The sequence below is a fragment of the Panthera pardus genome, unplaced genomic scaffold, assembly GCF_024362965.1.
Source record: "Panthera pardus isolate Hobbes unplaced genomic scaffold, ASM2436296v1 HiC_scaffold_24, whole genome shotgun sequence".
Classification (NCBI taxonomy): Eukaryota; Metazoa; Chordata; class Mammalia; order Carnivora; family Felidae; genus Panthera; species Panthera pardus.
Genome location: NW_026526810.1, coordinates 107,203,259 through 107,219,072, shown reverse-complemented (window position 1 = coordinate 107,219,072; position 15,814 = coordinate 107,203,259). Strand labels below are relative to the sequence as shown.

The 15,814-nt window shown below is 56.3% G+C and overlaps 1 protein-coding gene across 2 annotated transcripts in view; it reads right to left on the bottom strand.

Moving 5' to 3' along the window:
* The window catches only part of PLEKHD1 (pleckstrin homology and coiled-coil domain containing D1), a 31,495-nt gene extending 15,939 nt beyond the window's left edge, over nucleotides 1-15,556 (bottom strand). Inside the window, exons 1-6 of one of the 2 annotated variants that reach the window (XM_053889536.1) lie at nucleotides 15,061-15,556; nucleotides 3,479-3,572; nucleotides 3,054-3,143; nucleotides 2,745-2,821; nucleotides 1,638-1,729; nucleotides 625-677 (exon numbers count right to left, since the gene is read on the bottom strand). In XM_053889536.1, the coding sequence (XP_053745511.1) occupies nucleotides 625-677; nucleotides 1,638-1,729; nucleotides 2,745-2,821; nucleotides 3,054-3,143; nucleotides 3,479-3,572; nucleotides 15,061-15,209 (555 nt within the window). In that variant the 5' untranslated portion in view covers nucleotides 15,210-15,556. The remainder of the gene's footprint in view (nucleotides 1-624; nucleotides 678-1,637; nucleotides 1,730-2,744; nucleotides 2,822-3,053; nucleotides 3,144-3,478; nucleotides 3,573-15,060) is intronic. The other variant, XM_019451412.2, reaches the window with a different exon arrangement.
* Nucleotides 15,557-15,814: the final 258 nt, after the last annotated feature.

Genomic DNA, 15,814 nt, shown 5'->3' with positions numbered 1-15,814 from the left:
GGCTCCAAGTCTGCCGTGCTATCCCCTACCTTACTGTGCCCTTTCAGGGGTGCTGATGACACTTCAGAAACAGGCAAGGCCCAAGGCCGCTCGGAGATTCCAGATGAAGTGGACTTCAGCGGCTCCCCAGTGCAGGCTGCCTCTGGCTAATGCTTGGCTTTTTTGGAACTTACGTTGTGTCATTTAGAGGAAGAAGGAACCCCTGAGTTCATCCAACCCAATCACCCTCGTGGTGCAGAAGTCCCTCTACGGAGGCCATCCCAGCTTCCTGTGAAGATCACCGGTGATCGGCAGCTCACTACTTACCAATACAGCTTATACAATTTTGGGATGGCTTTCTCGAGAACGTGGTCACCTACCCTTTTTACTTTTGTCTCTGGCGACTGGCAAGAACAAATGCTCTCTGACAAGAAGCCACAGCAAGTCCCAAGCACGGTCACCTCACGGTGCCCCTGCTCTGCCCGTCTGACTTCCTGGAGAGTTCTCTGGGTGCCTTGCTCCCCTACATGCGTCCCTAATGCCAGGAACACAAGCCAGTACACCTTGGCTGTTAAGGGGCCCCCGGAGCAGGGGCCGCGGGGGAGGGGCAGCAATTCTGAGCGGCCTTGGCCTCCGTGTGCCTACCTCTCTCTGCTCCCTCTGAAGGCAGAGCTCTTCGGTCTCCTCCATCAGTTTGTCTGCAAAGCAAGTGCGCACGCTCTCACGGAAAGCTCAGTCCGGCTCCGGCCTGGAGGGGGCCAGGGCCTTCCAGTAACCTCCTTCACTTCCAGGATCTCCCAGGGAAACGGTTTGTCATGTCCAGGCCAGCCAGCAGGCAGAGCCAGCTCCTGAGGATAGAAGCTGACCTGCCGGCCGCAGCCACTACCTTCCTCTCTGGTCCCTGTCCCCGCACAGGGACGGCTTCATCTTCAGAAGCTCGGGGGGGGGGGGTGTCTGCACCCCTAGAAGTGCTGTTAATTGTGCTGCTCCCCTGCACTAGTGTCTGGCAGGTGGGGGGTGCAGGTTCTGGGGCTATAGGGGGGTTCTGAAGCAGGCAGAGGGGACCCAGAGCCGAGGCCCTGGGTGTCTAAGGAGGTAGCAGGGGAAAAGATCCCAGGCAAAGGATCAAAGCCCCAGTCTCACCTTCTTCTTTCCCAAACAGAGCATACTTGTCAGCCAGTCAGGGGCACAGGGTCAGGTTGAAAGTGGGCCAAGGGGGTGGAAGTTTGGGGCAAATCCAGGACCCGGGAACCCAGGGCAGGATAACATCAACTCCATTCATGGGGCCCTTACTGTGTGCCTGAAACAAATGCTTACCGGCACGTTCTCATTTCCCCTGATCCCCAGGTCCCACCTCCCAAACCTAGGGACTATTCTCGTGACCCTTTTCAGGATGAGGAAATTAAGGCCTACAGAGGCTACCCTGTCTGGAGACACGCAGCTGATAGACAAGTGACAAAGCTGGCCCAGAGGTCCTCCTGCCACGCTGGCCAAGAGGACACAGGTTACATCATACAAGCCTCTACCTACGGCTCCTGGTAGCCTGCTAAGCCCTGCCCCAGCTCCCCTCCTCCATCCTCCACCGAGCCCTGGCTATAACCCCGGCCCTGAAGTGCTACCTAGGGAGCCTCAGCTTCCAGTCCATCCCTCCAGCCAACCTAAATACTCCTGCTTCTCCTTGGCCAACTGCAGCCCCTGGGCCTCCAGGCTTTTGATCATGGCTTCTCCCAGCTGGGCATTCTTCCAAGTCCTGGGGAGGGAGGGCAGATGGGACAGAGGAGAGAAGAAACACAAAATCGTTACAACAGAAGGGGAGAGGAGAGGGAGACCGTGCATGGCGTGTACTCGCCCATCCTGTCTCCTCCAGAATCGCAGCCCCGTTCACTCTGGCTCCCGTGGCTCTGGCCGTGCCACCAGCATCGATCAGTTACAGTCCCCGGAGGCCAGCCCAGGCTGCAAAGTGGGCCACCGAGGACTGGGCCAGCAGCTTCGGAGCGGGGAAGAGATTGCTTCCCAGGCTGCTTTCTCTACCACCACAGGCCACTACCTGGCACCAGGCCTCGTATGGGGCATGCGCAGTGTTATTTGTTGAGCTAAAAGCATGACCCAGCAGGTGCCGGGACAGGGGTTCACATGTAAATGGACCGTGTTGGGCTGGAGGTTTCTATGATCTGGACTCTGATTTACAAAGCACCCGCTCCAATCTATGCTAGGATTCACTGTGGACCTGGGGAGGTGAGATGGGTGTCAGGAGGCAGCCAAACCCTCCTAGTGGTGCTGGATTTGCTCCCAAGAGTCGGAGACAAGTGGTCTACGTCTGCCACCTGTGACTCCAGACAAGCAAAGGTCACTGGGCTCCAAGCCCACCTGGCAGACCTATCAACCTGGCCTGTTCTTTCTTGCCCACTCTAACCAACTCCCACAGCCCATCCCTCCAGCCAACCTAAATACTCCTGCTTTTCCTTGGCCTTTTGTGTTTCTTCTCTCCTCTGTCCCATCTGCCCTCCCTCCCCAGGACTTGGAAGAATGCCCAGCTGGGAGAAGCCATGATCAAAAGCCTGGAGGCTCAGGGGCTGCAGTTGGCCAAGGAGAAGCAGGAGTATTTAGGTTGGCTGGAGGGATGGACTGTTTCCAAGACGGCCCAGACAGTTTTCTCCCTCACCCTGCCCTTTTCTGGGGTCCTCAGTTCCCACTAGGTGATCAGGGTGGGCCCAGCCCATAACCATTCACTTCCTGGACGTGCCCCCCCGCCTATGAGTACTTACACCTTCCCGGACTCCTGTAGCATCTCCAGCCACTGGGTCTGCTCAAACTCGGACTCAGCAGCCAGCAAGATGTTCCCCTGCCAAGAAGAGGAACCACGGGTGTACCTGAGAGGAGCCCACTCTTGGGATGCCAGAGGCTGCCTGCAGTCTGCTCCTCCATCTCCTCCTCCATCCACCGTCCCACATCTCTATGACCCTGACACCCTCCCAGGCCAGGCCACCGGAGCCGTTGCCCCCAGGGAGCCTGGAGGTTCCCAGGGAAGCAGGTCTGCCCTGCTCAGTCCAGGCTGAGAGGAGAGCTTTACTCACATGGAAGTCCTGGTGGGAGATTTTCATGGCATAGGGCATGCTGGGCTCTTCCTTGGCCTCCACCAGGCAGCCTCCCAGGGGGATGACTCCCTGAGAAAGAACGAGAACAGGCAGCCCTCCCCCGCCTCCCCACATCACTTAAGGCCTCTGGGAGCCCTCAGCCAAAGCCAGGTCCTGCCAAGGGCCCCAGGCTGGGAGCCAGACCAGAACTGACTCCTAGAAGGAAGAGGAAGGACTGGGGCAGGCTCGGGGCCCAGGAAGAGTCGTAGGGGGCAAGAGTCCTGTGCCCCAAGAAGGATTCATTCTCCAGACTCTCTGCTAGACCACAGCAAGAAAAGAGACTGTCTTCCACCCTTGCAGGACACCCTCCCTCATTGTCCCCATGGGGTCCTACCCACTGTGGCCCTGGGGAGAGGCTGCCTCACCTTAGGGTGTATATTGAAGTATTTATTGGTTTCGAAGTTCTTTTTCTCGCTTTCAGAGTAGTAAAGAAGAAAGCTCTCTTTGATGATGAAAAACCTACAGTGGGTGGTGGGGAAGAAGGGGCAATAAGGAGGAAAAGGGTGAGGTGTCTTGGGACGGAAAGGCCTCGGGGGGCCCAGCACTCACGTAGAGAGCCCGTGGGCTCACCAGATCAGGCTCATCCTCACCAGCTCGTGTTCCACATCTGCGCAGAGGCCCTTGCCGGCCAGCCACCCGCCGCCATCGGCAGCCTGACCCTCACACCGGAGGGCAGCTGGACTGGGAAGCCCACACTGCCTCCGTCCTGCCGCACCGCCACCCTTGGCACAGGAGGGCATCTGTAGTCCTTCCCCTCGGGTACCTTCATCCCCTGAGCCATCACCTCCAGTCCCTTAGGGTCCACCCCAGGAGAAGGGGGAGAAGGGAGAGAAGAAAGCTCTCCCACCGCATCTGCCCTTCAGCCTCTCTGCCCTAGGAGAACAGAGCCTAGAAGCCGCCCCCACCCCCACCTCACTAAGAGATTGTGCATAATTCCAGGATGGGTCTTCTGACAAGGAATCGTGAAACTGACACTTGAACCCAACGTGTGGACCAGGCTGGCGAGGGCAGGCCTGCAGCCTCCATGTGACGCCAGCACTCCTTTTTGTCCGCGTGCTTCATGGCCTCCTTCTGGGACTCACGTCTAACTTAGGACTTCTGGGACCTGGTGCTTTCTGACTGTTGTGGAGGCGACCGCCTGATGCCAACGTGCAGAGCACTTGGACCCAGCCTGGAGGCTCTCCTAGGACTGATGATCGGAGCTGACCGGAATGAAACACCAAGTACAATTCCAGGAAAAGATCCAACCGGGTCTCAAAACCCTGAGGCTCAGGGACAACCACGGCGACTGGCCCCTTGCTCCCAGGGCCCCCGGGAACACTGCTGTTATCGAGGCAGGATCAGGGGAAGGGGTGGCCACCAGAGCCACTCAGAAGGGCTGACAGGAGCCGGCAGGGTGACTCTCTCCCCTGCTCCGCATTCAGTAACATCGCGTCGGTAGCTTAATATCAGTCACAATGGGAGCAGTTACACCAGGAAAATCATCAAATGATACAAACAGGGCTCCCCCCACCCCCGAGAGAGCCAGTTGTCAGCCATTTACCGGCACACTACTGGTTGGAGGCCCCCTCTTGTCAGGGGCCAGAAAAATTGCCGGAGGTAACAGAAAGCCGGTTTATCTCCGGAAGTCCATCAGCCCCGGGATCTTTCCTGAGGCCACAGCTGCTGGGGGAGGGTCCCCGGGACAGCTGCCACCTCACCTCCCCCAGGAAAGAGAAGCTCAGCTTTGTCCTTTGGCGCGAGCCTCAAGCCAACCCTTGTTCTTTATTTGCACCGACCCTCTCGGCCCAGCCGGATACCGGAGGGAGCTGCGGACTTCTGCTCATGCCAGCTCTTCCCCCAGGTCTCTCTGTCCCCCAGGGAGAAAGGACACATAGATACCACCCTCTGCAGAGCTGCGGGGACAGTCTGGGCCGGCCAGCACCTGACCCCCGCCCATCCTCTCAGCTTTCCCACCACTTCTGCCCTTCAGCTTCTCTGTCCCGAGCCAATACCAAACTCACCACCCCCATCTCACTACTTTTTGCATTGCAGTTGTCCCTGGAAAGCCCTCCCTGTCGCTTTTCATCTGGCTGAGCCCTTCCTTGGTGACCAGTCCAGCCTACAGTGCCGTCTGAGCTCTTCCTGAACTTGCTGACCGAGCGGTGCACTTGGCACCCAGCACCAACATATCCAGGTGTTCTTCTTGTCCTGAGGAGATGCTGGGTTCCCGGGGGGCAGGGCCATGCCCCCTGTGACCCATGGGCCAAGGGAGATGCCCCCTGCCTGTTTCAAAGAACTTCACAAAGTAGTTAAGAGCATAGGCTTCGGCATCAGACCGACCTGCCATTTCTTGGCTGAGGGGCATTAGGCGGGTAAGCTCACCTCTCCGAGCCTCAGTTTATTTACCTATGGAATGGGGATGAGAACACCTATCTCGTCTGTTATTTTGAGGACGAAATGAGGTTCTGCTCATCATTCTGCCAATTCCCAGAGGGCCCAGGACAGGGCTGAGTGATGCCTTCCCATGCTCTGAATATGCATCGCCCTAGGGAAGCGTGAGACAGACCAGCACAGGGTTGCCTCCTAGGGCCCTCCTCCCCTCCTTTCGATGGCTTCTGAAATACTGTGATGGACTGAACTGTGTTCCTTAAAACTCATATGTTGAAACCCTAACCCACGATGTGACTGTATCTGGAGAGGAGACCTCCAGGAGGTAATTAAGGTTAAGTGAGGCCCAAAGAGTGGGGCCATAATGCAATAGGACTGCGGCCTTGTAAGAAGAGGGGGCTTGCATTCGCTCTGCCACATGCGGACGTAGGGGGAAGGCAGCCATCTGCAAGCCAGGAAGAGAGTCCTTACCAGAATCTGACTGTGCTGGCACCTTGATCTCCAGCTTCCAGAACAGTGAGAACACACATTTCTGTAGTTTAACAGAACAGTTGAACAGTTTAAGAGACTGTTTATCCCCATCTATGGTATTTTGTTATGGGAACCCAATAAAGACAAATACCTTCTTGCCTTCCTGACGCTTCTGGAGACCCCTCCCCACTGAGGGTGAAGCATTGTGCCAGGGACTTGGTTGGGGAAGGGAAGGATGTGATCGGTAGGTGATCACATGACTCACAGGCAGGGAGAGAACAGGGGCTCTGGAGTCAAACAACCCCCATCCTTCAAGCCATGGTCTCAGGCAAGCTCCCAGTCTTGCTGAGCCTCCCTTTCAAAGCTTCTCTATAAAATAAGGAATGCATGTATATGTCTCTTGGGGGCTGCTGTGAAGATTTATCGCTGAGTTCCTACTCTGTAGCAGGCAATGTCCTTGGTGCTAGTGATAGAATTGTGGGCAAGAGAGACACAAATCCCTGTCCCCATAGAGCTTATACTTGAGTATGTGTGGTGGGGAAGCAGGCAGTAAATAAATAAGAGAGAGAGGCCATTTACCAGATGCTAATAAATGCTATAGAGGAAAATAAAGCAGGGTTAAGTAAGTAATGGGGTAAGGGGTGGCGGGGTCGGGGGTAGGTTTCAGGTTTCAATATTAAACAGGGTGGTCAGGGAAAGCCTGATTAGGAAGGTGACATTTGAGGAGAAGAAAGATGTTCCAGGCAGAAGAGCCACAGGTGCAAAGGTTCTGGGGTGGGAAGTGTGTCGGGCCCTGGAAGGAACTGCGAGGCTATGGTGTTGCTGCAGCAGGAGCCAGGCAGAAGGCGGCAGGATCAGGTCACCGGGAACACCAAGGGCCCACACACCATGCATGCCAGCCCAGCCTCATTCCAGCTGTTCTCAGCTTGGTTTGGGTGGGGGTTAGGGTCAAGGGAGAGGAGCTGGCATGAACCTGGAGGAAGAGGGTGACTCCCCGGCTGGCAGGGATGAGTATCGCCCAACAAAGGGCACATTTGGCAGGCAGCCTTCCAGGTCCCAAAGAGCCACCTTTCCTCATAAACCTGTCTCAGTAACAGCTCACTGCTCCAGGATTCTCAGCTTCCTCTCAGCAGGTGGGGGCCCAGGACCCGAGTGCCCCTGCACAGAAGGGCACCTCGTCTTCCTGTCCCTTTCGTCAAAGTCCCCTTGCTCCCAGACAATCTCATTCTGACTGCAAGCCAGAAGCCATCTCCTTCTGTGCCCTACAAGTTGGCCGGCTGTGCAAGGGCTGCAGGTAATCCCCACTTATTCAGCTGTTCTCCTATGTTGGCTCCCCTGCGAAGTGTTCTACATGTACCGGAGTATTTGATCTATGTAACAATCCTGGAAGGCAGGACTCTTGTTCCCATTTTACAGATGAGGAAACTGAGGTGAAGTAATGTGTACAAGGTCACCCAACTAGGGCAGAGGTGGGGCTGGGATTGGAACCCACAGACCACAGTCCCTGCTCCTATTCTGCACGTGGAGCCGCTTCCCCGTTCGTTCGTGCCGGCACCCGGGCAGCAAACCGGTGGGCCAGGGGCCGTGGTACCACGGTGGGGCTAGCCAAGAGTCAGTGCTCTGCCACACAGCAGCTGTGTGATCGGGGCAAGTCACCTGATCGCGACGCCTCAGGTCCAGGTGTGACTGAGGATAATAATAGTAGCTATATCTCTTAGGGTTGTTGGGATCATTAAATCAGTTTGGTCTCACAAAGACTTAGAATATTGTGTGACATGTGGTAAGTATTCAATGAACATTTACTTTTATTACTGCTATTATTTATTATTACGTTCGGTGTCTGCAGCCACCTCCCCTGGCCTCCTTTCCCATCTGCACTCACAAGGCTCCTACCGGCTGGCCTGCTCCTGTCCTGCAGGCACCGGGCACTTTCCTGCATCTGCCGCTCCCTCCTGTCTGAAGCCGGCCCTTCCGTCCAGGGCCACCTTCAGTCCTGGGTGCAGCTTTGTCTCCAGCCCTAGGCCCCTCCTCGGCAGCCCCACGAGGCTGAAGTGCAGCCCAGAGAGTGTGAGCGTGGGCAGGGGTCTGCAGGACTGGCTGCCTTCTCTCTCAGGCCCTAAAGAATAGTATTTTCACGTCCAGCTTAAGGGGCGTTTGCAAGGTGCCAAGACGCTCACTTTGCTAAGTGTTTCATTGTCATTTTTTTTTAAGTTAACTTATTTAAGAGAGAGCGTGAGTGGGGGAAGGGCAGAGAGAGAGGAGAGAGGGAGAATCCCAAGCAGGCTCCCTCTCCACCATCAGCGAGGAGCCCGAAGCGGGGCTTGAACTCGGGGACCGAACCTGAGCCGAAAGTCCAACCAACCGAGCCACCCAGGCGCTCCTGCGTTATCTTTTTTTTTTTTTTTTTCCAGGAGGAAGTTTTAATAGTGGGATAGGTATTTTTTTTTTTTTAATATATGAAATTTACTGTCAAATTGGTTTCCATACAAGCCTGCGTTATCTTTTTAAATCTCTCACAGCCACTCTAAGAGATGGGGGTATTTGTGTTTCTGTAGCCTGAGGAAATGGAGGCACAGGGAGATTAAGCAGCTAGTAAGAGGCAGACTTGGAACTCAGTTCGGTCCACAGACGCAGCTCGTGTTCTCAACTGCGGTGCTCTGGACGCCCGGCCCTGCTCTCCACTCCATATGGCCCCTCCCGGTCACTCATCACCTGAAATTGTTGGTCCTCCTGGAGCCCTTCCCCGTGGAGAGACTGCAAGCCGCTGGTCAGCTCAGTGGGGCAAACATTCACGAATCACCTGGTAAGGCCAGGCGGGGCCCTGGGGCTGGATGACTCCCTGCCCTCGAGTTGCTTAAAGTCAAATGCAGGCGAGAGAGGATAGAAATCAATAATTAAAACGAACAGCTAATGGAGCTCCTCCTTTGTGCCAGGCACCGTTGTGTGTGTTAACTCATTCACTCCTCGCATCAGCTAGGTGAGGTAACTGTAGCCTAGAGACGTTAAGTAATATGTGCCCCAGATCACACAGCTGGTAAATGGGGGAGCTGGGATAATTACAAAGTACCAGGATGCATTGCACCACTGTAAAGCACCGAGTACCCTGTGACACTGTAAAGCACCAGGATCCCTGGGACACTGTAAGCACCAGAGGAAGCTACAGCATTGGAAAGCACTGGAATACCCTGAGACATTGTAAAGCACCAGGATACCCTGGGACACCATAAAGCACCGGGAGACACAGTCACTTGCAAGTTTGTATGGGGTACAGGAAGGGTGCGGACCAGGGAGGAATGAAATGGTTTAGGTGCCCAGCCAAGGGCATTCTCGGAGAGGAGGTGACAGCTTGAGCAGGGTTTCGAAGAATGAATAGGAGTGTGTTAGGAATCTGGGAGGAAGCCAAAGGGGGAGGGGGGCATTCCAGGCAGAAGGAACAGCATATGTAAAGAACAGTGTGTTCAAGGTTATCAAAATATGTCTGGGATTACCGGCAGGTAAGTGCAAACAGGGTGGGCAGTGGTGTGGGGGGAGGGGCAGTAAGGGGACCAGAGCAGGGTGGGGCTGCTTCTTGCTGATGAGGGGAGCTGCCAGCTTAGGTGGACAAGGTGGAGACAGGTGCCACCCAACACAGACAAGGGGACCCTGGAGGGATTTCCTAAGCTTTGCCTCCACCTTTTACTCCCCTCCTCGGTGCTCTGAAAGTGACAAAGGCTCAGCCAGAGCTGGATGGTCAACACTGGCCTCGCGATCAATCCAGCTGAAAGTGAGAGAACATGCCGCTTAGGCCCATGGGTCCTTCCTGAGTTGGGCAGGTCCTGTTTAAGACAGAAAGGGATCTACTTTGCTGAACTTATTCTTTGGAGATGCAGAAGCCAAGCATGGGAGTGGGGACTGGAAAGGGTCTTGGAGCACAGAGAGCAATTTGGAGTCAGGGGAAATCCTGGAGGGCTGTGGGGAGGAGGGCTTATGGGAGAGCGCAGAGGAGAGAGGACCCAGAGAAGATGTGGGAGTCTGGGTCCTACAGTGTCTAGAGACAGTGGTGAACAATCCCATCTCCGCCGATGGCAAGATGGGGTGCCTGGAAAGCTTGAGAAAACAGGGCGCCAGCACTCAATGAGACAGCGTTCACACTTCGGTGATTTAAATGCCTCTTCCGCCTTTCTCACTGCCAAACCTTCTCTTCAGCATAGTCTACCAGACTCACAGATACCTTGTGTGAGAGGCGGGTGTGGCCATGTGGCCACGGGGTAGGGTGGGGGAGAGAGAGAGACGAGCTGAGTTCGTGCAACAAGGACTGCCTACAGTGGACGGCATGTTCCTCCATAAACAAGGAAACAAGAGTTTAGAGCCTCGTGAGGAACACAGAAGCCCGGGTGCTGGTTTGGAGTTCCTCGGGATAAAGTTAACTCACTCTCCGGATGGCAGCGAGAGTCCAGTAAACGTGAGAGCCACCCATGGGTTACATTTCTCAGGAAGGTGGCTATCTAGCGTGGCTGCCCCTTCTTCCCCAGATACAACCTTCCGGAAGAGGACCAGCACCCAGTCTCCCTTATCCCTCAGCCTTTCAGGCATTGAGAACGAGTGTGGGTTTGGAGCCAGGTGAATCCTGGAGCCGGGAAAGGACAGCTTATCAGAAGTCCTTTTCAGAATTGATAGAAGGATCGTAGAAATGACACAGCCCTCCCCCCCCCCCCCCCCCGTGTGTGTCCCTTTTTGTTCATTCCGGGTGGCCTGGTATGCTCAGGGAGTGCTCATCCTGGCCTCGGCCATTTGTGTGGCATTAGGTCTGAGGTGGTAGGACAACAGGAATCCTACCTGTGAAGGGCACGAGTGATGACAAGTTAGGGTTTATGCAGAGCATCAAGCCCAAAGGACTTTTAAAAAATGCTAGTGCAATTCTTCAGACAATACAGTAAAGACAGGGTTAATCTATAAAACAGATTGTAGTGCAGAGGCACTGGGTGAAATGGGCGGAGCCTTGGAGCCCCTCCCTGTGCTCCCCACCCCCTTGTGCTAAAGTCAAGGCATCTCTAGAGTCATCCATGGAACACAGTTGAGAAACCTCAGTGTGATCCACCCCCATTTTGTAGAAGATACACTGCTGGCCAGTGAGGGGAGATGTTGTCATCCCTCAGCCTGGCCCACGAAGCTGGTCACTGGCAGAGCTGGGACTGGAACTCAGAGCTCCTGCCGCCAAGCCTCAGTTTACTTTCCGGCACAGCCCCATCTGCTCTCAAAGGAAATTACTTTGTTATTTCCAAGTTCTTGACATAAGTTAGCTGAAGTGTCCTGCTTGAGGCCTGACCCCTATGCAGGTGGGACTCATTTTCAAACAGGACATCAACAGCCACTAGGGACTGGTCCTGGGGTTGGGGGTGGGGGACGTATGACTTGTTTGTATGAACTCGCTTAACTTTGGGAGGCTTAGTCCCAGCGAATCATTAATTCAGTGAAGCCTGAATTAATATAGTTTCACTGTACAGCTGTGAGATTGTGCCCATCTCCTTAGCCTAAGGACTCAGTGGAACCTCGATGTCACCCCCTCAAAAGGGGCAAGCGTCGTGGACAGAAGGATCTGGGGAGATCCCGCAGCTGCCAGCTTGCCCCCTCCCACCATGCTGTCGCACTGGAAGAAGTGTGGAGAACACAAACTGATTATAAAAAGAGGAGTCTGCGGGCACCTTCCAGCTGTGATAAAACAAGCAGAAATGCTACAGCTGTGTTCGTGGGACACCTCCCACGGCTGTGCAGAATTCCATGTGCGCCAGAAAGCGAGCGCAAATCCCAGCGTCACTAGAGGCTGAGGCTGGTGCGTGGAGGTGACACACAAGGCTTTTCCCCTCAGCTCTTGGGGACAGCTCGGTATTGCCACGTCACCTCTACAAAACGGTATCTTGGAACCACGGATGAAACTCCCAGATCCCAATTCCCCGTGGGAAGAAAGTCTCCCTGGATCTTTTTGGCATGATGACCACCATCTGCACAGATGATCTTTCTACATCCGGGCTGGTTATAACCTGAGATGTGGGAAATGTAGCACTTAGTGGACACTAAGTGAGTCTTAGCTCCCTGAGACGCAGACCCACCAATGTTCCAGGAGCGTGAGCATTTGGTCTGGTAGGACAGCGTGCACGTGAGCTGCTGCTGGGCCGGGTCCGGGACCCGCTGGCCACCTTACATGGGGGAAAGCAGGAACAGGGAGGAGCGCAGAAGCTGCAGGAATTGGCTGGGCCTTCCTCATCAGGGTCTCTGGCCCTGGCATTTGTTCAGGGGGCACTGGGGGGAGGGACAGAGGCCAGGGAGAGATTGCACCCTGGGAAGGCTGGCCTGCCTGAGGGACTGGCCCCACTTCGAGCTGATGCTGGCTGAGGCTGAGATGCCCTCCATGCCTTTCCTCCCTGTCTCTGAGCGGCCAGGCCTCTGCATCTCCCCCACTCACAAACTAGGGAGGACAGAGTCATCAATCAATCTTACCCTCTAGACACCTCTCCCAGCTTCTTATCTCTTCTAACTAGTGTTTTGATTCCTTTCCCCTTTTGATCCCCACGGTGTGTTGGGGTGGGGAGGGAGGGGGAAAGCTGATCCTTTAGCTCAAGGGCATCTTCCCACCCCAGGAAGGGCAAGGCTGCTCAGGCAGTAGGGTTTGAAGGCACAGGTCCCGAGATGGGCCCTGAGCCTGAGCGGAAGAGGTTTTACAGAACCCAGCTGGCCACAGCCGGTTCCATCTTGCCCATCCGTTATTTATGCAGCTCGGGAGACTTTCCAGGCCCCCTCCCCTTAGCTGCCCAGCTAGGGCATCGATCGCCCTAATGGCAAGGCTCTGCAGTGGTAGGGCTGGGCTGCCCCCTCCCCAAGCCTTCCTGTGGCCGCTAATTAGCTGAAGTCCAGAGACTCCATTTCACAAATGGGGAGGCAGGGCCCAGGGGGCCCTGCTGGAAAGTGGGAGGAGACTAAGTTTAGCATCATGCCTCCCCCACCCCAAATGACTGTTAGTTTTTTCCTGAGCCCCAGGGGAGGGGGAGCCTGTCCAGTGGCAGCTCCAGAATTCCAGAAGGGGGAAAGGTGACAGTCTCCTCAGAAGGGGGCTGGAGGACTTGACCTGAAGCTGGCTTTGCAGAGCATGTGCACTGTTCTGACTTACACTGGATGGTTTTTGAGTGGCTTTGGGGGCTGCTGATGGAGAGTATGGAGTGGAGGTGGGGGGCGGGGGGCTAAAACCTCCCAAGCCTCCTTTGGCTCCACTACCCTGCTTTGAGCTGGGAGCCTTTGCCCCGACTCCTCCCAGCCCTGGAATCAACTGTGGGTACAGGGCCTAGGTCCCCACCACTGTGGGTGAGGAGGGCTAGGAGACATATCCTGGAGTTCACAGGCCCCTAGCATGTACTAGGGATGCGATCGGGTGCAATTGGCTGGCAAGAAGAATCCTGGAGGACAAGACCCAGACTCGGTGTAGCCACCAGACCCAATGGAGAAGGAGCAGTGGCTGCCTGGAGGCTGGAGAGGGGAGCTTCGTGCTAATGGTACTTGAATTTACAAGCAGCCTTCCCACCCCACCCACCCTACTAGGCTGTGCGGGTAGAGACAAGGCTGCTCCTGGCACTCAGGAAGTGCATCTTAGACAGCACAGCCCTGGAAGCCCCTCATAAGATGCCCTCCGAGCTCCCCCAGGCCTCCTTTTAGGAGAGGAGACATAAGTTTAACTTTGGAGGAATGCAAGTAACCTATATCCCATTAAATCCCAGAAAGAAACCTGGCAGAACCAACAAAGGTATGTGAAACTAGCTATGGAAAACGTGGAACACCCCCCCCCCCCACACACACACACACCTCCTTTCGTTCTATGTATGGTCTTGTAGAAATATTAAATTATTAATCCAAATAGAACATCAGAACCAACCACATCTCTGTGATCTGTGATCAGTAGTTCTGGAAACATCTAAGGCTCTGCTTCAGGACAGACTCGTAGTGGGATGGGAAAGAGAATCTAGACACACTCCTAGTTTCCTGGAGGGGTCATGCCTTCAGGGAGAGGCTGGATCAGGATTCGAGTTCTACAAACCATTCTAATAGCAAGTCTCAGAACTCAGATTGATTGGCTTGAGGGTGGAGACAGTCCAGAAGGTAGCCCATTGCTCCTGCAACCAGCATTGGGAGCCTCCTGCAAGTTTAGGGCTGTGAGCCATTCCCTCAGTACCTTCCTCCAATAAGGAGCCCCTTCTTCCTCCAGTACCTTCTAGGCCCATTTATAAGTGGAAAGTGGCTACTGACTGACATCTGGTGAGTCCCCTCTGAGTTGGGGACTGGGAAGCTGGTCTGAAAGACAGGGCTGGGGCTGCTCTGACCCTCTCCACCACCCCTTCCAACAGATCAATCCCCTCCCCTCCCCCCCTCAGTCTCTGTGCCTCTTTACCACAGCTCAGTCCCTCCTTTCAGGCCCCTGTGTCTGAAGCACTGGGCACTCTTTTCCCTGGGCCCAGATTTTTAAAAATTAGCTCAAGGGACAGTCGGAGGGGTTGCCAAAATTATGCCACCACCAGTACGTACAGACCCTTCCTGGCCCTTCCTCTCTCCCCTGGCCTGAGCCTTTCCTCAGGACCATAGGTGGAGCTAGCAGTGTGCACAGGTGAAGTAGGGGAGAGGGGTAGGACACAGGAACCCCACCTCTAAGCCCGATGCTAGATGCCTGGTGGGGGGGGGGGGAGGTTGTGGAGATGGAATTGTCAGTGGGGATCCCAAGAGGATATCTTTGGCTGGAGACAGGGCTTCTCCCTCCCCAGGAGAATCTAGCCCACCTTGACACAGATGGTCTCCTACCATGGCCATGATCTCTTCCGCCCACACCCTACGTGCCCACTGGGGCTTATATCCATTCCACGGAGAATTCCCCACCGCCCCCAGGCCAGCTCGACCAGTAACCGACAGAATGACCCCAACCCCGACCGAGATCAGTATCTTCCAGGGAGAGCCAGGATTGAGTGAAATGGGGCGAGGCCAAGGTCACAAAGGAAGTCAGAAGCAGGATGGTAATATAGAGGCCGGTACGGGGTCCTTAGGCCCTGGGCTCCCTCCCCAGGCAGTCCTCACCCGGCGCGGAAGGCGCACTCACCGCCGGGACCACTTGGCCGACGGCCTCCCGAAGGGCCGCTTCCACAGCACACCGTAGAGCTGCACTTTGGTGCTGATGTCCAGCGCGTCCGAGTCAGTCTGCTCCAGAGACGGCGAGGGCGACACCGAGTTGGACTTGGACGTGAACATCCTGCCTCGGCAGGACTGCCCCGGGCCCGGCCCACCCTCTCCCCCGGGCCGGCACAGACGCTGGGGCTCCGGGCGAGGGCGGACGCGCGGCAGAAGGCTGCGGGGAGGCAGCGTCGGCCGGTGGCTCCGGGCTCCGGGCGCCGTCGGGGCGCGTCCCGGCCAGCGGAGACGCGGAGCTGCGGGGGCCGGGACCCGCCGCCGGAAAGCGCGCGGGGGTGGGGAGCGCGGCGCGGAGGGGGCGCGGGGAGCGCAGCCTGCCGCTCGGCCTCGAGATTGGGGCGGGCCCGGCGGGAACCCGGCGGGGAGGGCCGCTCAGCCTCCAGCAGGCAGCATCTCCCCCGGCTCCCCGCGACAGCCCCAATTCTGGTGGCCCCGATTGGCTGGGAGGGGCAGGTGAGCTAGCTGGAGGCCGGCCGCGAGCGCCAATCAGGGCGGGCGCCGGCTGGAGGGCCGGGCTCCGCGCGTCCGGAAGGTCCCGGCGGGTCGTTCGGCCCGGGATGCGGCCGCAGCCTTTCCCCACCCCCACCCCTCGCGCCCGGCTCTCCCCCCCCCCCCCCCCCATCTCCACCCCCGTTGTCTCTGGCGTGCAGACAGGGCCTACACAG